The following is a 22,118-nucleotide window of genomic DNA, read 5'->3' as shown; positions in this document are numbered from 1 at the left end:
CATTTTCTCTCTCTCTCTCTCTCTCTCTCAAAAGAAATAAACTTTTAAAAAATGGTGAAAATGGTTAATTTTATTATCTATTTTACAATTTTAAAAAATATTTTAAAGGATGTTGGGAGCCTTTTACTCAGGATGGATTTTTTTTTTTTAATGAAGGGGTAACCTCAGTGGCTTACTATATTTCAGGGCAACATAAATCAAAGAAATAACTCCTAGATCAGGATTAGAAAAAGGAATAATCACAACCCAACTCTGCTTTAAACCAAAGAACTTTTAATGGTGTTTATCCCTCAGAGCCCTAATAGGGGTGGTCTCGCACGTGCTCCATGATCGTCTTCAAGCCAAGCCAGGTCTCTTCTGCTGTAGGCAAGATCTGACTGGCTGGCAGGAGGAAGCCATATCGACCTGTGTCCCTCAGTTCAAAGGCAAATGAGTATTTGATGCCATAGTCATATGACCAGTCAATGCTTCCTCCACTGGCTTGGTCTGAAGGGCAAATGAGAATAAAGTTTGGTTATGCTATTCCCACTGGCCTCTCCGGCTATAAACCTCCATATTAAGTTTCACCATTTCCAAAGATAAGTCATACCCTATCTTCATGGACCTTGAGAGCAGAGATAGCTTAGTAAGGGTTCATGCTTATGAAAAATTAGAAGATTAATTTGAAAAGCAAAAAGTGTTATTTAAATGGACAATACTTAGCCTTCCTTTGGCATTTTTAGGAGTCTCTGGCTTCATCTACCCATTTGGAACCCTGCCTGCTCTCCTAATTGGGATCTTCTACCTTGTGGAGGACACACCATTCCTTCTTTAGATGAGTGCTAGGTGCAGACATTATTTTCTCTTATGGGAGAGGAGGGATTATAAATAGAGCAAGAGATTTGGCCCCTGCCCTCAGGGAACTTTCAGCCTAAGGGTGGAGTAGTTTTATTCTGATACCAAATAATATGCCCAGCACCTATACGTGATGGGTTACACCAATAAAATAATGTGCACCTGTGTAACGTGTGGCCGCTGACATGACAGATGATGAAAGAAGGTGGCATTAGGCTATGAAGACTTGTGGCAATCATGACTCAGAAGATCTGAGCAATGGATGAGCTCTGAGGCTCCTCCCAGGGAACATAGGTAGAGGTCAAATGGAAGAAATGGATGGGACAGAGATGGAAGAAGTCACCTAGCCCCTAAGAATGGGGCTGGACAGGGGCTCCGGGGTAGCTCAGTCGGTTAAGTGTCCGACTCTCACTTTCAGCTCAGGTCATGATCTCACGGTTCATGGGTTCAAGCCACACGTCCTGGGATTCTCTCTCTCCCTCTCTCTGCCCCTCCCCATGAACGCACGCAGACACATACATACACACACACACACACTCTCTCTCTCTAAATAAATGTATAAAAAAATTGTTTTAAATTTTAAAAACTGGGGCTAGACAGAGAGGGAGACCAGGGTGTTGTACTAGGGAGAAGTACATTAGTGGTTAATATTGTGAATTAACACTATAAACACCTGTGATTTGTGTCTTTGCCTTCACCCAAGTGGCTGCTGACTTGAACTAAATTTTCCTGAGTGCCAAAATTACTAACTGGTGCTACATGACACAGCCTAGCCCCCTAAGAGGTCGAGAGTGGACAGAACACTGGCTGCAGAGTAAATTCTGATTCTGCAGATCACTAGCTGGATGACCTAAGGCACTAACCTCTCTGACTCCCAAAGGCTTCATCTGTCAAATAGGTATAATAATACAGTACTTATTTCACAGTGAATATTAAATGGAATAATATTATGTATATGATTCCCACACTTGTTGAGTACTTACTAAATGTGTTAAGTTCTATGCCAAATTGGTTGATTTAATCCCCGCATGGGTCACAAGGTAGATGCTGGTATTATTCCCATTTTACAAAGGAGGAAACTGAGGTTCTGAGAAATTAAGTGAGGGAGGTGGGATAAAGTATGTAGAATAAGCATTCAATAAACTTCAGCGGTGATTATTACCATCGTTATGAATAAATGACTACAATCCTATCAAAAAATTTGGACCACATTAAAGAAAAGAGGTGCCTGGAGGGGAGTAACTCCCCAGGAAACTAACAAGCAAAATTTATATAATGCCTTACAGTTAGTGAACACTTTTATTCCACATTTTACCTTCTGAGTCTCTCAACCCATTTCTCAAACGAACGAAACAAACAAACAAACAAAAAACGAATAAAAAACAAAGGAGGATGAGTGACCTGCCCAAGATTACTTGGTTTCAAAGTGGCAGAACTAGAACTCAAAACCAGGCCTCTATCCCCAAGCTCTGGTTTTTCACCCTATGCCTCTCTAACAGAGAACTCAAGTAACAATTTCTCCTGGACTAAAACCTTACTGTAGGACAGCTTCTCAGGGCCTTTTCCAGGTGAGAAACTACCCAGGAAATGTCTCACCCACCACAGAAGTCCAGCCACTTCTTGGGTGGAGTGAAACAGGTGTTCAGCTACATACCAATCTGGGGCAGGAGGCAAAAGTACTTAATTGGGACTTGTTCTTAGAGGCAGTGCTTGTCCAAGCTGGAACGAGGCCAGAATCAACGATAACAGAGGCAGCTCTGGGCAAAGATGCAGCCAGAACTTGCTTGACCATTAATGGCCAGGCTCCAAAAGATCAGACAGCAAACCCTATACTTGTCTGATATTTGCTCATTTACGGGGCACCTGGATGGCTAAGTCAATTGAGTGTCTGACTTGGGCTCAGATCACGATCTCCTGGTTCATGAGTTCAAGTTCCATGTCGGGCTCACTACTGTCAGCAAAGAGTCCACTTTGGATCCTCTGTCCTCCTTTCTCTGCCCCTCGCCTGCTTGTGTGTGTGCTCTCTCTCTCTCTCTCTTTCAAAAATGGATAAACATTTAAAAAGAAAAAAAAAAGAACTATCTGGGGACACCAGGGTGGCTCAGTCAGTTGAGTGTCCAGCTCTTGATTTCAGCTAAGGTCATGATCTCACGGTTTGGGCCCCGCATCAAGCTCTGTGCTGACGGAGTGGAGCCTGCTTCAGATTGTCTTCTCTTTCTCTCTCTCTCTCTAATAAATAAACTTTTAAAAAATAGAAATATCTGTAACCTTACCAAGAAAAGCACAATAAACCTCAGGCTTCCAAGGTCTACGTCACTTGTACACACCTTGGATAAGAAAGGTGAAAAACTAGACTCCTCGTAATAAAATGGTTGCGATCCCATGTGGGGGACATACGATGCCATTCCGCTGACATTGTGAACTCCAGCCTCCACTCAGAGGCTGACAAACACAGAAAACATGCATTCCTCAGCCCTAAGTGGCCATCACAGACTTCCTCCCCAGGGCCACCAGTCACAGGGCTCTCCTCTTGGAGGCTCCTCCACCAAAGGAGAGGACAATTCCACTTGGAATACAGTTTAAAAGTTCATGGTTTAACAGGACAACTGGGCGACTCAGTCGGTGAAGCATCCAACTCTTAATCTCAGCTCAGGTCATGATCTCACAGTTCGTGAGCTCGAGCCCCACATCAGGCTCTGCATGGACAGCATGGAGCCTGCTTGGGATTCTCTCTCGCCCTCTCTCTCTCTCTCTCTCTCTCTCTCTCTGCCCCTCCCCTGATCATATTCTCTCACTCTCTTTCAAAATGAATAAACTTAAAAAAAAAAAAAAGGTCTGGGCAACTGTAAGCAGATCAGTCTCCAGAGAATAGGCTAAAAATTATGTAACAAGAACTCCAAATCTGTTCATTCCATTTGACTTGGTAATCTTGCCCTAGGAATATGCACCAAAGAGGTCATTTAGAAGAAAAAGAAGTTTGGACCACATGTAGTAGCACCATTTAGCAAACAATCCAAAGGCCCAACAACCGGAATACAGCAACATAATGGAATAACAAATACCTCGAGTGGAAATACATAGAACTATACAGGAAAAGCGTTAACTGAAAAAAACTGGACACAAAACAGAACGTGGATGTTGATTACAACTAAATAAATATATTTGTGTTCACTGACAAAATTATCAATGAAATTGAAAGAGAATACAATGATTTTGAGATGTCTTTTTTCTACGAAGTCTTTTAAATGTATGATAATAGAGAAAAATGGAAAAGAAAAACCATAATCTGGAAAAAAAACAACTTTCACGATCAGCGGTTTTAGGATTTCTACCAATTGTTCTAGATACGGTAAGTGGGCTATTCCTCCTCCGCTATCCAAGACCACCATTAAGAACACCATGGCTACCAAGCGTGCATTCCCTGAGACTCCCACCACCCTCCTCCGACAAATGTAGCTGTGCTAGTGCCCCCAGCAAGCCTGCACACTCGTTCCTCCTGTTCGAGCCTGATCTACCCACCTCTGGTGGACTCGTCTTCCCCCTCTTCTCCTCCACTCGGGAATGGCACTGACTGGGTCACTTCTCCCCTTTCCTGTATCTTCCACCCCTCCCTCTCTATTTGCCCTTTTCCCACAGTCAGTAAGTAAGGCTCTCATCTCCAGAACAAAACTCTCCATTCCTCTCTCCTTCCCTTCTCATCTGGGATCCTCCAAAGAGCAGTCTACTCACCAGACCTCCGCTCTCCCCCGTCCCATTCACGCCTCCCCTGACCCTCACCACACTTCCGAAACTGCTCTGGTTAAGGTCACCACTAATAAGCTAGTGATGAAAACCCAATGGTAAATGTTCTGCCCTTGTCATAGTTGATCTTTCTGTAGACTTTCATCATGGTGAACCACCGCCTCCTTTCCAACAACTGCACCTTCCCCGGTTTCTGAAACACAACTTCTTGGCCCCTCTGCCCGGCCCCACTGCGTGTCCCTCCCTCACTAACCCCTTCTGCTGTCTGACATCTTGCTCTCCTCCTCCATCCAGGGCTCTTCCCGCTCCAAGTGATCTCCTTGCTCTCCTGTTCCAACCATTGTCTCCACGTCAACGACTCTTAAGTCTCTCTCCGTATCCCAGGGCCACGTAGCCCAGAGCCTCCAGGACATCCCCACGTGAAAACACTACCGGTTCTTGCCCAGAGCTGAACTCATTATCTCTCCAACCCCACCCCTCTTTCACCTTCCTGGATGTGTCCCTCCGTCAATGGTTCCGTCCGATGACCCTCGGTGAGAAGCTCTCACCTCTAATGAATGACAAAAGCCTTTTGGCTTTACCTGCCTGATGTCAGCCTTCCATCCGCACTGGCACTGCACCAGCGTGGACCATTTCCTCCTGAACAATTCCCATCCTTCCTGTGGGACGTCTGTACTTCCAGCCCGCCACACTCCATCCTCCACATTGCTGCTAGTGTTTTCTCTGAAACACCATGCCTCAGCACGCTCACTGCTTGCTGAAAACTCTCCAATGGCTTCGAGAATCCTCTGGGTTAAAACCTGAACTCCTCAACGTGACACGCAAAACCCTGAGCTCCCCGCTCCCCTTTAATTCCAGCAGTCCCAAATCTCCTCGTGGTCCGCAGAGCCCATTCTGCACCTTCTTACTTCTATGCTTTGCCCTATCCTTTTCCTCTCCCCCAGCTATTTGGTGAGCAGCTGTCAAAATCCTGTCCTCTTCCCATAGGAAGCTTTTCCTGACTCTGCCACTGTCCAATGCTTCCAGCCATCTACCCCTTTTGTACCACGGATAGCCCACCCCTGCACACAGCGTACTGAAGCCTACTTGCCCTCCTGCTCGTCTCCCGCACTAAACAATGAGTTCTTTGTGGGTTCTCTGTGTCTGTAGTACTTGGCGTAATGATGAGCACGCAGTAGATGCTTAATAAAAGTGTGCTGAGCAGAGTGCGTGCCTATTAGAGGCGCTTGTTTCCAAAGGATCCACGGGCCCAGAAGCACTGGGAGACTCCCAAGCTTCCAACTGTGGGGTCCTGAGTTTCTGGGTTTGTCCATATGGAAGCGGTGGAGATCCCTTTAGGGGACTCAGAATCTGGATGGGTGCATTGGGCTCTCCCATTGCACTGCAGCTGCTGGTTTCTATCCCAATCCACTGTGCTAGAGGGGAGTCTCCGAAAGTCTGCCAGTAGGCTCCCCACCTCTATTCCCAACACTGCTGGTATTTCTGACTTCTCCTCCCTTTCGTCTCCCCAAACGGTACATGCACAAAGAACTGCAACAGAGTCTAGCCACTGAAATACCTGGGTCCTTTTAAAAAGTCGCACCATGGGGCGCCTGGGTGGCTTAGTCGGTTAAGCGTCTGACTTTCGCTTAGGTCATGATCTCGCGGTTCGTGGGTTTGAGCCCCGCGTTGGGCTCTGTGCTGACTGCCAGCTCAGAGCCTGGAGCCTATTTCAGAGTCTGTATCTCCCTCTCTCTCTGACCCTCCCCTGCTCACGCTGTCTCTCTCTCTCTCTCCTAGAAATAAATAAAAAAATATTTAAAAAAAAAAAAAGTCGCACCTGCTCTGTCCCCACACCCAGCCCTCGGCATCGTTCAGGGTGTAAACCCTCTTAGACAAGAAAGAGATAATTAATACAAGGGATAACTTAGGATCAAGTATTGACAAAAACTTGTTTTTAGGCACAGAGATTCCACGTAGTGACAGTGAGCTGTAAGGATCAGGACAAGCAGAAAGGAATGCACATAACTCAAACATTTAGAAAGTTCTTTGTGCCAGAGAGCACCTAATAAGTATCTCCTGGGAGAGACCTAGCCTCACCGAGGGAAACTGGGCAATGCCAGGTGCCATGCATGAAGGCCTCTCCATTTCACATCAGGGCACAGAAAGGCTCTGGCCCAAAACCACATTGCATCTGCTTCTTGGGTCATTTGTAAAACCACATCAAGTACTTACAGATGACGGAGCAGATAGATCCCACTTTGTACTTGGTGCCATGCAGGCTTGTCAGGGATCGGGCAGCCTTTTGGGCCACTTCATTCTAGAGTGAGAGAACCAAGGAAAGGCAGATGGAGAACACTGGTCACTTGAAGAATGGATGCCCAATATAGAATGTGGCATAAGACATTCTGATTAACTGGACTCTGGTTAACTTGGGCTTAAGCACAATGCCCTTTCGTTTCAGCCATCTTCACAGAGAAGCGAGTACTAGTTCATTTCTGTTGGCTTTGAAAACACAACACGAAGGCCTTCATTGTTTATTTGTTCTTCCAGGTGTTTGCAATAGCTACACCAGGGTCATTATTTTACCACCAGCTCCCCCCTTCTCAGGGGTGTGGATGGAAATAGGGTGGGAGAAAGGGGCTAAAGAAAATACGGACTGACCCCAGGATGTACCCGGGAAGTGGATTTTTTTTTTTTTTTTTACTAGATCCCTATGTTGGCTTCCTTCCCTCTGATTGTCTCTTTTTCCAAGAAGTAGAGCTCAGCAAAATATTTTCCATTATTCGAGGGTTCCAATTTTGACTGATTGAGGCTTTACTGTCCTTGCTAGGGATAAATGTAAGGTCTTGAACTTGGGTCCAGGAAAACAACTGTACAATTACCAGATGGGGGAAACCTGGCTCGGCAGAATCCTTGGAGAGCCTGGGGGTTTCAGTTGTCAATAGGCCCAACATGAGTCAACGGCATGGTGCTACTGCCAAAAAACTAATGTGACCCTCAACTGTTTAAGCAGAAGTGCATAGCCTGGATGAGGGCAGTTACGGTCGTGCTCTGCTCTGTCCTGGCTAACCCACGGCACAAGTTTTACATTCACTTCTTGGAGTGACCCTTGAGGAACACACACAAAGCATGTTGGGAAAAGAGCAACCAGAATGGTGAGGGAACTTGGGACCATATTATGAGGGCGTGAAGGAACAGCAGGTATGTAGTAGGGATATGGGAAAACCTAGGAAGAACAGGCTATCGCTCTTCGAGTAATTAATAGATTTGCTTCTTTTCAAAGGGAAATAAACATGCTCTATGGAGCAAAGTGATAAACCAGGGCTCGCAGGTAAAAACCATAAGGAGAAGGGTCTGGGTCTCTATAAGGAAGATCTCAAACCATCAAATATACCCCAACATGAAATAAAATCCCTTGGAGGCAGAAAAGTATCCAAACACAGGCTGGATGACTATCTGGCAGAGATGTCAGCACCCAGTTTGGATAATTTAAGGTCATCTAGGTCTACTAAAAGTACCTTTTAGGTTCTTTTCAATCCTAAGGATCTCTCTGATTTGACTGTGAGTGGTAATACTCACCATCAAAACTCCGAAAACTGCCCTACAGGGCTAATGTCCAACTGATGAGATGAGAGATACACCTGAATTGGAATCATTAATTCCATTTCTGCTAGGAGCTGTTGACAGTAATGCATTTGAAAGTAAACTGACCTAAAAGTCCCATCTCAGGGTTTCTCTCTAACACATGGGTCTTAAAGATCAGGCCTAAAAGCCAAATTGGGAATATCTGCAGTCTCTTCAGCTGGGGATAGCTCTTGGATAAGTAGCCCCCGAGACGTCACCATCTGACTTAAGGCCACCACCAGTTTGCTCATTTCCGAAACAGGAAAGATGATGGAAGGTAGCAGGTTAGGGAGGTGAGTGTTTTATGCCCAACCTCACACATCTGTGCAGCATGATAACTGGTCATAGAGCCAAAAGCACCAGAAACATATGAGACAAAGAGCTGGGAGACAGGATCGCCTGGCATACAACATCTGACCACAGATCGAAGAGCCTCGGGTCCAACTTCAAGTGGATTACTTCCTAAGCAACAGATAGCACATCCTGGGAATTTATGGTCAAATTTAGGCTCCTGCTCATCTGGATTAAGGCAACAGTAATCTCATGAATTCTATTTCCCGAAGAAACTTGATTTAGGAAAGTCCATAACCGGTCTTTCAAACGTCTGCCACTATCTCTAACTTCTCAGTCGTTGAACCTATTCATTTGTAACCTGTCACTAGTACACCTGACTTTATGACTGAAACTTACTTGTCCACAATGGACCTCTGTGGCTGAGCTGAAATGAAGTTTCAGAAACTTACCAGCTCGTCAAACTTATCAGGCTTGGTACATGTATACCCATAAGGGAACATCAGCAGCTGAGAATAGCTATGGAGGGTAATGAAGGCCTTGATTCTCCCATGACTCTTGATGAAGTCCACTATGGATTTCACTTCAACTTCAGAGTTAGCACGGGGTCCATGGTAGGAATCGGAGCAAGGGTTGTTGCTGGCTCCAGGTCCTGATGGAATGCAGAAGAAGCCCAGTAGGAACAGTGAGCTTTAAGGAGACACCGTATGGGTACATTTATCATGCATCACTAAGTGCCTCTTCTGGAAATCAGAGCAAGACTGTCCCTGCATTATACTGAGTTGCTATCTAAGGGCACAGGAGGCCAAACTGAAGCGATTCTGGACACATCTCTCTTCTTTAGAAATATGGTTCCTCTATATGGCAGAAAGAGCTATCAAATTAGATCATCTCCTCTCTGTGGGAGTTGTTGGAAGAAAAGCTAGATTTAACATTATAGATGGAATTCCTGCATTGGGTGGGAGTTGAGCAAGCTCTTTTCTGGGATGTCTTCCAATTCTTAGCGTCCAAGCGTAGAAGATTCTATGCATCTGTACTTCTAAATCACAAAGCCACAAATGTAAGGAACCCTGACACCCTTTCTGCAGTGAGGAAATCACTACACTTGACAACAAGGCCACCTCTGGCCTCGATTTTTTCAGCAACTAGAGTTACTCGTGACCACCGAAGTGGTCCACTGTGACCTGGCCAGGGCTCTGAATGCTAGAGAAACTCTAAGGGAATGGGTAGGGGCTGGGACTCCCAAGGGTCTCGAGAGAATATAAACAAAGTATAAATACAACCTGTCACTTTATTTCAAGATTAGTTAATAAGAACAATAACATTTCAGGGAGGGGGGAAAAAAAAGGCTGACGTTGAATTCCTGCGCACTGTTCAGTATTTTAGATCTGATGCTTTGATTTTTTTCCCCTACGCTAAAAAAACTATTGTAAAAGCAATAAATGAAGTTGCCACTCATCCACATCCTGTCACAATTCCCTAGTGGGTCCTTTCTTGGTTCAATAATTCTCATTAATTCACTCGTCCCACAAATATTTAGTGATTGCCTTCTGTGTTCCAGACACTGTACTACGTTATTAGGGATAGTACGGTGAAAAAGACAGTTCCTAACCTCACTGTTACCAGACCTAATGAGAAAAAACAAATCTCAATTCTGTGATTAGAGAAACACAGGGGTCCCTAAATGCATAAAAGAGCCCCCCAACCAGCCTGCCAAAAAATTAGAGCCACGAAACCAGAGCAGCAAGCCAATATTTTCTCTTTGAATCTGTTTTTGAAAATCAATTTCTTAATCCTATTTGTACTTCTTTTTAGTTTTCTTTCTCGAAACATCCAGAGATGATGTAATGCTTCTCCTCTGAACAGATCCTAACCCCCTCTAGTGGCTGGTCGGCAGCTTCCTGGAGCCTCCCGCCATTGTGCGGCGTCTTGCTCTGAAAACTCGGAAGCGAAGCCGAGCTGGGCTACAGCTTGTGGGAAAACTAACATGTGAGACAAAATATATTAAATGCTGCTCAGAGAGCTGTGACAGCACTGTGCGCCTGTGAGGGGAATGTACTTAAGTGTTTTTTAAATAGGTTTTTAAATGGCTTCAATCCTGAATGGGCTTAGCAGGCTGACGGCACCGCACACAACTGTGCAAAATAGCTAGTTGGCCGGGCAACCTCGGACCATCCCTGGGGGACAAGGCCCTGTGCTCACCTCCAAAACCCGCATCCCAATTCCGGTTAGGATCAACACCGACACACACGCTTCCTGATACCTTGGACCGGGTCTTCCGCCACATACGATTCTTTAAAATCCAACCGAAAGAGAACACAGGTAAAAAGAAAGACCGTCACTCAGCCTGCTGAGAAGGTCCCTTTAGAAATCAGTTAATTTCCCTTGCTTCCTCCCGGGAAGGTCCCTGTGGAATTACACTAATCTCCCTTGCCCACAGAGGTGCCAAATAGTCCTCCTCTAGGGTTCTGCCAGGAGCATCTTGGTCATTTCACCGAGATGAGAAATAATCCCCATCTCTTCAAATCAATACCTGCCAAACCATTTTCCATAGAGCACCACTTCTCTTAACAATAACAAAAAATAAAAACAACCACCACCACCAAAGTGGGGAGACAGCAAGGGTTCTGTGACAGAATGTTTCAGGAAAATATAGAGCCAAATTGGCGAATTTGCTTCAGCACTTCTAGGGGTTTTTTAACGCTTTCCTGTTTTTTATGACGCTCCAGGAGAGGGAAACGGTAGGCGGTACTTCCCAAACTTGACTGTGGAACCCTCTATTCATAGTGTATCTGAGTACTAGTATTTGTACGAGTTCTTTTTAAACACCCATTGAAAAACACTCTCGTAGTCAGCTCCCTCCGAAAATAAACTTGAGGCTCTGATTCACTTTGAATAGATGTGGGGTCACAGTTGCCATAACGGTGTTTTGTAATGAGACTTTAAGGGAAAAAAGAAAAGAAACTACGTAACTCCTTTCAGTGACATTACAGAGGATTTCTTCTACAGATTGTAAGTAAAATGCCAAATGCGTTGTACTGCCTACCCAAATCCTACCGCAATCTAATTGTCAGCAGGTAACATCCGCCTCCTCTTTTCTATCAATCCCACCACAAAAAACGCAGGGAGAATTGGAACAAATCTCCTGGGTGACTCACTGTGAACACTGAGTTCTAATAGCCCAGCCTCACAGCTGAAATGGGCTCTGACCGAGGCAATATGTAAAGACATCATGTGTTCGGATAAGAGGTGATTATAAACTCCACTCTATGCCTCAATTCAAGGCCACTACTGAGAAATTAGTCATGCCACTTATGGCAAATCAAGAACAGAAAGCTCATTTTTGCTTCTTTAGGAGGTCCTACGCATCTCCATAAATGCTTGTCAAAGAAGGAAAAGGTCCAGGCTTACTTTGGTTTGAGAGAACACATATCCATCAGGGTTCGTGACTGGCAGCAGGAAGATATCCATCGTGTCCAAAATGGAAGTGATGGAGGGATCATTTCCATAATCAGAGGCGATCTGAGCAGAGAAAACGCATACAAAAACAATCTCACACTCCTCTTTCACCAGGGAACACGGGATGTAGGATGAAGACAATGTGGTGTTTTTTTTCCAAAAGTGAATTAGATACCACTGTGGGTCAATGAGAGCCTACCAGGACTACAGTCCAGTGTCCTGCAGTGCTCGTGTGTTTAATACGTCAATGTCCTATACTTGTATTTCCAGCCAGAATAATCTACTTATATGAAATAAAATGCAGATACCACTTATCCATTCTCTCAGACGCAGAATTCTTTCTATTCACTCTGGGGAAGCACTTTGCAATGGTGGTGTGTGGCTTACAGATCTGAGAACCAAAGAAACGTTTTCAGTTTTTCTTCCCCATCACACAGGCTAGCTTTCCAAAAGTGCTCAGGACAAACAACAGATGACTTAAATGTGCAGAGACTTTTCTGAAGATACAGAGAACCGGTTAAATTCCATTTGGGGAATTAAATTTCTACTTGCCATCAATTTTAGTAGGGTTGAAGTTTCTGCTGGATTAAAATTTATTCATTTCCTGTGCTCAGCCATCCTAAGGCATTATTATTCAACTGTTAAATATCCATTTCATAATACCCTAAAGGTAACTGCATTTTAATTGAAGGGAAAAATGTATCAGTCGGTATGCACGTGGTTGCACATGCTTGAATGATCTGATGTGGATTGATTTCCTTTGCTCATGAATTAACATTCTGATTTATAGCGTGTCATTTTTGAATTACTTAAGCAATACCAGACTAGGTCACACCCAGCCCAGTGTCCTGACTCTAAATCCAATGAACACGTAGAAGAAAGGTATTGCTACACTCCAACTTCAAAATCCGATTTGAAAATGTTCAGAAAAACCCAAAAACCCTTAACTAATTTCACTTTGGATCTATCTGTAGGACAGAGTAAACTCTTCTGGCACCCATTTATATTTTCCATCTGAGCCCCTTTGGTGATTTTATAGATTTCTAGCACACGGTCCCTCAGCCCTCACAGCTCCAGGCAGCGAGGTAATTTTTTCTTCTAGTCTATTCTTATGCTGAAATCTGACTCCTGGGATCCTTATACTTATCAACCTCTCAATCTCGTCTGGCGGTGTCTCTGAACAGAGCACACGGTGTCCGGCAGGCTCAGGGACAGCACGACACCAAAATACCAAAAAAGGTTGAATGGGCCTGTTCCCTGCCAGTGTGACAAGAGAAAGCCTCGCTGAGAGCATCAGCGTCTTAGGATCACAAAGACTGTAGTGTGCTTAGGTGGGCCTACTCGGAAAGTCAAAATAATCAATGAATTTTAGGAAAAATGACCTTATTTGCTGTCCACAGCGCAGTAGCTTGTGTAACCCACTCGCGAGCGTGGATCCCGGCGTCTAACCAGATGGCCGGCTTGTCTCCTCCAGTGCTGAACTGTAAAACAAGCCTGGAAATGTGAACAGCTCTACCGCTGCGGGCTCCTGTCCCCCCTCTTTTCTCTCGTTCTGTACTTGATATGATTGAGAGAGAAGGAGGAGGTGTAGACAGCGATGCTGTCAATTAACTCTTCCCATTTCACGTGATTTTCCTGGCCCCCTGCTTTTAATATAAGTTTAAATGCAGGCTAACAAGAAGGCGTGGACTTTTTCTCCTTTGATGTTAAAAGAAATTGTTGCGGAAAATGTAATGACATGAAAATATAGGTTCATCGTTTGTTGTGAATTTTCTAAAACAAGTTACAGACTAGTACGATGCCATTTTGATTGTGTGTATGTGTGTGTGTGTATATATATATATATATATATACACACACACACATAACACACACACATATATATGTGAAGAATGAAGAAAAAGGAAGAAGGGGAAGAAAGAAGAGAGAAATAGCAAGATACACAACAAAATATTAACACCAATCACCCTGTAGTTGTAGAATTAGGAATATGGGGATGTTTTTCCTTTTTTGTTTCTCTATTTTCCAACTTGTGCCCTGATTGTGTTATTTCTGTGATAAAAATGCTTGGGATAACTTTTTGAGTCCTACATAGAAACAGGATGGTAGTAAGGCTCTGGAGGTGTCTTCCAGAGTTTAAATTCCATGATCTAAGTGTCTCGGTTTTATTTGGAAGAGTGGCTTTGCCAATTGGACCAGTAAATGGGAAGGAAAAGATGATGTTTGCACCATCAACTATCTCTGTGCTGCATTCTAAACGTAGCAGATAAGGTAAATGAGAAATGCAAATCCTTGCTAAAAATTACATTTCACGGGCTCTGAGAGTTTTAGTTGAAAATGTTTCATGTCTTTTCCTCCAGAGAGCTCAATTGTAAAAAGCGGGCAACTTTCAAAAACACAGAACATTCTCAATCGCGAACCACCCTAGAGAAGAGAAGGCCAGGACAATCCACAGGGGAGGAGAATCTGGGACTTTCTGGCCCAATGGTAAGAGAAACAGGAAATTTTTTTTTTAAAGAAGGTAGTAAATATTAGCAAATGTGCCACGGTGTCATAAAATAGGCAAACCACTCCTCTACAGCCTGCTTTGGGAGAAACACTCTGGAGAAATCCATCTGTCCCAATGAGTCCCTTGGTTCTCAGCCATAACATTTCCAAATTTAGTAGGGAGTTGTGACATTATCTTTCTGTGTGTGCGTGTGGTTTTTTTCCTTCTCTTTCACAAACTCTTTCTAGGAAACCCGAGAAATAAATTTCACTCTTTCTGGGCGAAGTGCAAAAGCTTGAAACCATCAGCACTAAGACTGTCAGAGGTTACAGGTTGTAGTAAAACCTTAACCCTTTTCAACTAGCACCTAAAAAACAAACAAAAAACAAACAAACAAACAAAAAAAGCCTTCGTTTTCTGGGCATTTGCGGGGGTAGCTAAGTTGCCCGGGTCATTCTCCAGCACGCTGCGGGAACGCTTCTGTTTTTAAATGCAGCTCAGGCAAGTACTTGGCGCTTTTTTCTTTTTAACTCTCTTGGTTTAAAAATGAGAGAGAAAAGGAGAAAAAAAAAGAGAAACAAGGTACAGAACTCCTACCTTGATTAATTACACAACACCTCCCCCATTCCTCCCCCTGCCCATCCCAAGGCCTGCACCCCCAAGTCCACCCCCCCCCACCCTGGGGCCCACATGACCTTCTCCAAAGCCCCCACCTCACCGCGGGGTCCGCACCGTCACCCCCATCCCTCCCTCACTCCGGGTCCCTCGTCATTTCCTCCATTCCCCCCCCACACCCAGGGGTTCTCATCACCTCCTCCATCCGCCCCCCTCGCCCTGGGGCCCGCACGGCCTCCCCCTTCCTCTGTTCCTATTGGCGCGTTCGCCTCCGGTTCCCCGCGAGTGAATCTATCAAGATGAGAGCATTAATTCACTCCTGCAGACCTGCGTCAGCTTGCGCAGGAAAGAGAAAAAGAAAAAGAAAGGGGGCGGGGGTTGCGGGGAGGTGGATACTCAAAACCAGCAAGGACCGGTTAGGAGGAAAAAAGTGGGGGGGTGGGGGGAGGTGGGGGGAGGACCCGCTCGGCAGCCAGAGCCAGGACGGAAGGCCCGCCTGGAGGAGCGGGATTCTAGAAGCCTCTTGGGAGGAAAACCCACAGCTTCACCTGTGTACCTTGAGCACGTTCATGGGCCGCTTTTCAAAAGAATGGCCAATGTTCACTTTGCTCACGAGGCTGGGGTGCTGGGCAACGATGTTATCCATTTCTTGGGAAATCTGCAGTGTTTAAGGTGAACAAACAGACATTTGCAAATAAGTGACGTGATGCGTCCATTAGTGACTTTTCTCTCTCCTCCGCTTGCATCCCCTCGGGGAATGGAGAGGGCCCTGCGGCGGATGTCGCAGGATTGGGGCCGGTGGACTCAAGGGGCGAGATGATGAGTCACCGGGCGCCCGCAGGGGCTGGAGAGGGGGGAAGCCATTTTGTAGCAGCGCAGCCGGCTCGTTCCAGTTTTGTGCTTCCGACAAAATGGCACTTCTCTGGCTTGCCCGTGGTCGTCCTCAGTGCGGCCCGGGGTGGGGGTGGGGGGGGTGCGCACAGCACCCCCAGCCAGGAAGCGGCTCGCCCTCGGCAGCAAATGGCAGTGGCACCCCAAAAATGTGGCTTGGGAGGCAGTGGGGCAAGTTCAGGCCAGGGGCGACGGGGTCCTGGGCTGCAGGGGCCTCTGTGCCTGCGAGGCTGACGGAAGTGCCGTGCTGCCGGGGCCAGGCTGGGCCTGAGACGTGCCCGGGCGCGTCTGCAGAGTGACCTGCAGGAAAACAGCCCCTCCAGCCTTTGCGGTTATTTGCTCTCCGCAGGACACCGACACCAATTAGTGAGTCCGGAGAGCCCGCGGAGAGCATCTTGCTTTCCGCCCTCACTCTCTGTACTGGTTTGCAGCCCCCTGTCTGAAACCCGGAGGGGCCATACGTATCGCAAATAAAGGATTGTGGTGGCGTTTCGTTTTGGTTTTTTAATTTTACGGAGGCCGTGGGAAGCATATATTGCACATTATACATGTGCAGTGGCTCCATATTCAAATACATTAGTATTTCTCCACTGAAACAAATGAGTACCAAGGCAGCTCAGGTCAGAGTTTGTCCCCAGATGAGTTTAGGTCAGGTCAGCTTTTGCCGTCAAAATAAATGGGGGGGGGGGGGCAGTGGAGAAATGATTTCAGAGTTCTTTGCATTTAGAATTGCTGATTTAGGGGATGAGTACCTATCAGATCTCTCCCTCTGGCTCTTTTGTACTCCCCTACCTCTCCCCCACCTGTTACTCTCCAACCCCTGTCTACTCACCCCTTCCCCTCCTTTCTCCGCCCCCTCCCCTCCAGATTAGTTAGTGCAAATAGACCCCCTGTGGATCCTGAGAAAAGCTGTGTGTCACAAGGAGGCAAGTGCAGCCCTGCCCAGGTGTCCAGGTGACCCAGCTGGAGCAGAGGGGGCATTCTTCACACCAGTGAAACCAGGAAAGGCAGCAGGGACCTCGCAAGACTTTGCTCCTAGGAAGTCTGGGCGCCTCAGAAACTAGCAAAAGGGCCTTGAGGGGAGAGGCTCATGGGCGTGAGAGGCTGTGTGCTCACTTAAGACACTCCTAGACGATTCCAAATAATGGAATGGCTCCTGGAACAGGCAAGTGGGCTTCAGGTCCTGCCTTAAGGCAGTGACACTGATACTGGCTGTGAAATCCTAGAGAAAAGTGGACAGGTTAAGAAATGGTATGACAATACTTGCCATGAAATCACCAGGCCCAAGCAAAAGCCTTGTCATCAGAGGAGAAAATGGCCCACTTTTCTCTGATAACTCATTTTGAAACACCTACCTCTTCCAAGGTATGGTAAGCCTCAAAGTTGAAGCTACCACTCCGTTCTCTTCTCTGATTGAGTAACATTTCTTCATCCTCTTTGTCCAACAGAACCTAAGATAAACCAGTCACACCTCTGATTAGCTTAGAGCCATGTATTTGCATCTACAATTGTGACGGAAAGGCTAACACTTAGGTCCCCAGTCCAAGCATCCTCTTCCCATCCTACAGGCTCTGGGGTCATGCCTTTCCCTCTTCCTGAGAGCACTGTGAAAGGGGAGGAGGCATTAATGGGACTTTGGGCCAGCCAGATGCTACAAATATAGGATGACAGTCCTGTGGTTGTTTTATGACTCCTCCTACCTTTCTGGGAACCCAGGGCCCAAGTTAAAACTAATTAAACCACCAATTAACCACCAATTAAAAACTAAGTGAGGGGCGCCTGGGTGGCTCAGTCGGTTAAGCATCCAACTCTTGATTTCCACTCAGGTCATGAACTCAGGGCTCGTGGATTTGAGCCCCATGCTGGGCTCCGTGCCAACAGTGCGGAGCCTGCTTGAGATTCTCTCTCTCCCTCTCTCTGCTCCTCCCCCACTCATACACACACGATCAATCTCTCTAAATAAATAAACAAAAAAATTAAATGAGTAACGTTTTACTTTTACTTACTTCAGCTAACATGCTTCAGTTTGCGCTTTACATTTCATGCCAGAGATTCTCTTTTGCGCTTTCCCTTAAATTTTTCTTATTACCATATCCCACTCATGCCAAATGCAGAAGGCAGACGGATGGTGCCTCCCTACCCACTCTGCAGGGTAGCCCAGATGGCAAGAAGGCCCTTGTGGCGCCCACAGGTCCTTTCCCTAGCAGAGAGTATTCAAGGAGAAAAAAAGAATGGGCCTTCAATTCATGTAGACCACCAAGGTCTGTGGAATAAATACCTGAACATCTTCAATCATGATGGAATAAGCAATTCCCTGGGACTCCAAGAAGACTTTGACTGCCTGGACGCTGACAAAGGGAACTCGGACGTGGGCTGTCTCCCCCGGGATGGTTGGTGATTTCCAGAAATCAAGCTGGAAGGGGTAAAAGGTCACGGCAATAAGTGAGTCATTCCAGGGAAATGGACAGCCTGACATGGATAGATTTCCAGGAATCAATCTGTATCTATTTTGCCTCCAGCCCACAAGACGAGAATCACTATGGAGTCACTATGATATGGCAAGAAGAGTTTTTTAAGATCCAAGGATTGGGGAGCCTGGGTGGCTCAGTTGGTTAAGAGTCCGAATTCGGCTCAGGTCATGATCTCACAGCCTGTGGGTTCAGAGCTGATGTCGGGCTCTGTGCTGACATCTCAGAACTTGGAGCCTGCTTTAGATTCTGTCTCCCCCTCCCTCTGCCCTTCCTCTGCTCACACTCTGTCTCTCTCTCTCTCTCAAAAATAAATAAACATTTAAAACATTAAAAAAAATATATTCAGGCATGAACATATGCGTTATATTGTTTTCCCCCCTACGGTTAGATATTAAAACTGGCAGAAGGCAAAGATTATTTAAAACTATGGCAGTTTTTTTTAACAGTTGACATTCAAGTGATCCAATTCATTTCATAACAGAACATTAATACTGTAAATTATTTTAGGAGGGAAATAACGCATGAAAGCTGTTCAACAATTTTTCAAAGTAACTTTCACATCTGATCTCCCTTTTCACTCGTGCAATAAACCTCTGAGATAGAAGAATGGCATACTTATCCTCATCGCACCAGATGGGATATTGAGACACAGGGAAAGTCGGTGACTTGCCCAATGTCACGGACTTGAAACTAGAGCCTGGGTTTTCCACATCCCAGCAACATGAGTTAGCATTTTACGCTATGTCAGAGAAGATGAGATACAGTCCAAAGTAAGAGATCCAACTGTCACGTCTAACTGTGCAGTCGTCATTTGGCAAAACAGAAACGCCCTATAGGACAGATACCTGAAGATGTTCTTCAGCCTCCAGTTCCGCCAGATGTTTTACTTGTTCTTCATTCCTTGGTATGACCTCGAGAACCTGGTCCCTAAGAATATTAACCAGACATGACCTTAAAAGCAAAACCTTGACACGGTTTCCCACTGCTTTATGCCCTCGTTACTCTCTGCATGTAGGAAGGAGGTTAATGAAGCAGTTAATAATCTCTTTGACAATAGAGAAACTAATAAATAGTATACTGACCCATATCCCCAGAATGAGGAGTTTACTTCCCCTGAGGAAATGGTATCTAGATAATAATTAAGAGGTGTACCTACTCCTAGCAGGAAGCTTGCCTTTCCTTTAGCTAATGATTATTTCTAAAATAACACCTGCTGGTCATAAAGCAATAGCTTTTATAACTTTTTCTACTTTTCAGAAATGAGTTTTGGTTTTTGCAATAATTAGTTTGGTGCTTGTGAGAGAAATTGAATTCACATCTGGGTAGACCTAGGACGTTTTTGTTGCTGTTGTTAACTGAAATGTATCAGAGTTCCGTCTCCAAACCTCATTCATGTGACCCAAACTTGGGGTATGCCAGAGACAATTAGGATGCTGAAAAATTATGGTGTGCTTCTCACTCCATGCATCCGCACACACTTTATCCTTGATAAAGGATATCAGGGAAAACCTTGGCAAGAAAGAGAAATTGGAAAACAAGCAAACACATATCCTTAGAAAAAAATTTGGGAGTAGATCTGGATTCATATAGCCCTCCCTTGGCAGTAGAGGTTTTCCTCTATCCCTCTCTCCAAGTAGGCTAACTTCCTGAATCACTGCCCTGAGTGTTTGTGCAATGGGGAAAAGTTGGGTCCAAAGAGCCATGTACAAGGACCAGAACCCAGGTCTTTTGAAAACGAGTGCCTTGCAAATTTCCAATGAACACTAGGAAAATAAGTACTAGACTGTGAGAGCTTCAAGGCTCTTCTGCCTCCAAGTACCCACCTGCCACATGATCTGAAAATTCTTCCATTTGAGTTTCATTTCTTTTGGTCAATGCACAGAACCCAGGAGTCCTCCTTTGTAAAGGGAAGGTACTGAGCAAAGTGCTGCATTGGACTAATGTTTACTGGTCTGTGTTCTGAAGAATAGTAACCCTCTGAGTTTCTAGCACATTGAAAAAGAAAAGTGGGGAGGAGTTTGATGATCAAGAAAATGGGTAAATGTACCAACCCAGATCCCTTCTTATAGATTTACAGTGCATGTGAATTTAGTAAAAGTCACTAGAAATCCTACAGCTTGTTAAAACCCTCTGATTCCCAAATGTATTTGACCACGCACTTCTTTGGATCCAATTTATTTGACCACTGCCTTAATTCCCTGGAGCACTCTCCAAGAAATGCTGCCCAAACCTTTCATGGAGTCTTGGCACCAGTGTACTCTGGACCAAGTGAATCCTACAAAGAGTTGGATTTGGGCTGATATCTGCAGCCCTGGTCCTCCTCCTTCATGCGGTTCCACGACCTGGGCACTAGGTCTGAAGATGAGGAAGACAAGGTCAGACAAGGATGAAGCCCGGAATGGCTGGGAGGAGGTCGGGGGAGAGTAGCCCCTCACTTACTGAGATGCTCTGAGACAGCTGGCCAAACAGCTTTATTCTCACTGATGTCTACCATCCCTACATTCTGATCAAAAAGGGATGTGAGTAAGTACAGAGAGAAATAAGATATATGTGTTCAGGTTTCACTTTGTTTTTTCCTCCAAATGTCATTCACCTCTCCTTTTCTTTCTTTCTTCCTTCCTTCCTTCCTTTCTTTTCTTTTTTCTTTTCTTTTCTTTTTTTTCTTTTCTTTTCTTTCTTTTCTTTTCTTATCTCTTCTTTTTCATTTTTGGTCACTCATTTCTGTTACTTTCACTATCCCCTCTCCAAATCTAAGTGGACTTCTCTGAAAACGCTGCACACTTATACCTATTATTCTACCACCATCCAATGAGACTCTGTGAATCAGGCAACAAAGTTCAAACAGCCGCCAAAAAGCATAACTTACCCCACAAATGTTTCTCGACAGTAGATATGCCCAAAAAGGGCACCAAAAATCAGGATCAGCTTCATGGTCAAGGGTCTTCCCAGAGCCCAGAATTCAGTGTCATTCCTGAACTTTATTTATAGGGACCATGGGTGAGGCTGATCTGTAGGCAGTCTAAGAACTCTAGTGAATGCCCACATGGTAAAATTCCCACCTGCATGTCAAATTCTCAAGGTTGTAAATACCCCCCTGGGTGATATCACCAATCCGTACATTTTCCATTCCCACAATGAGATAACAAATTCTGATGGAAAGAAAACAAAATTGCTAGGACATACCAAGGGCAAATCATGTATTTATGATTTAGAACATAAAGTGCCACCAACTCTGACCAGTGATAGAAGCCAGATTAATAGACCTGAGGTTAAAGTCCTTTCTGGGTCTCTGACTAAAAAATAAAACAAAACAAAACAGAATACCAAAACCAAATAACAAAAAAGGGCACAGCATTTAGACTAATTATTTAGGCATCCTGTCTATCACATTCCATTAGTTGGCTCATTTGTTTATTTTTATAATGTTTACCCTGAGATGCTGCAATCATTCGGTCCGCATCTGCTGAATCTCCCTGTAGAGGTGGCCCATTCCCATCCTTACTCTATATTAAAACAAAACAGAAGGCCTTTTAATATTCAATTTTGGACTCTTTCTAAAGTGATCCATCTGCATTTGTACCAAATTGATGTCCTTGTTTATGTGCTTTTTCCCAAAATGAAAATGTCTTCCTGATTATGACAATGAAATTGTTTGTTATAAAAAGTTTGGGTAAAAAGGAAGTACTTCATTCAATCGCCAATAGTTCCTCCACCCAAAGAAA

The 22,118-nt window shown here is 45.0% G+C and overlaps 1 protein-coding gene across 1 annotated transcript; it reads right to left on the bottom strand.

Annotated features, from left to right (window-relative positions):
• Positions 1 to 253: 253 nt before the first annotated feature.
• Positions 254 to 21,327, bottom strand: CPA2 (carboxypeptidase A2). Its single transcript, XM_039242581.1, has 11 exons — positions 21,263 to 21,327; positions 19,242 to 19,323; positions 18,204 to 18,338; positions 17,281 to 17,376; positions 15,591 to 15,692; positions 13,314 to 13,412; positions 11,884 to 11,994; positions 10,675 to 10,765; positions 8,925 to 9,124; positions 6,790 to 6,874; positions 254 to 486 (listed from the first exon to the last, which is right to left on the bottom strand). The coding sequence occupies exons 1-11, from the start codon at positions 21,325 to 21,327 to the stop codon at positions 299 to 301; spliced, it is 1,254 nt and encodes a 417-aa protein (XP_039098512.1). The 3' UTR covers positions 254 to 298.
• Positions 21,328 to 22,118: the final 791 nt, after the last annotated feature.

Source organism: Hyaena hyaena, unplaced genomic scaffold (genome assembly GCF_003009895.1).
Source record: "Hyaena hyaena isolate Hyena2069 unplaced genomic scaffold, ASM300989v1 scaffold_8, whole genome shotgun sequence".
In the NCBI taxonomy this organism is placed as follows: Eukaryota; Metazoa; Chordata; class Mammalia; order Carnivora; family Hyaenidae; genus Hyaena; species Hyaena hyaena.
The sequence above is the reverse complement of the archived record's forward strand: the minus strand, read 5'-3'. Positions and strand labels throughout refer to the sequence as shown.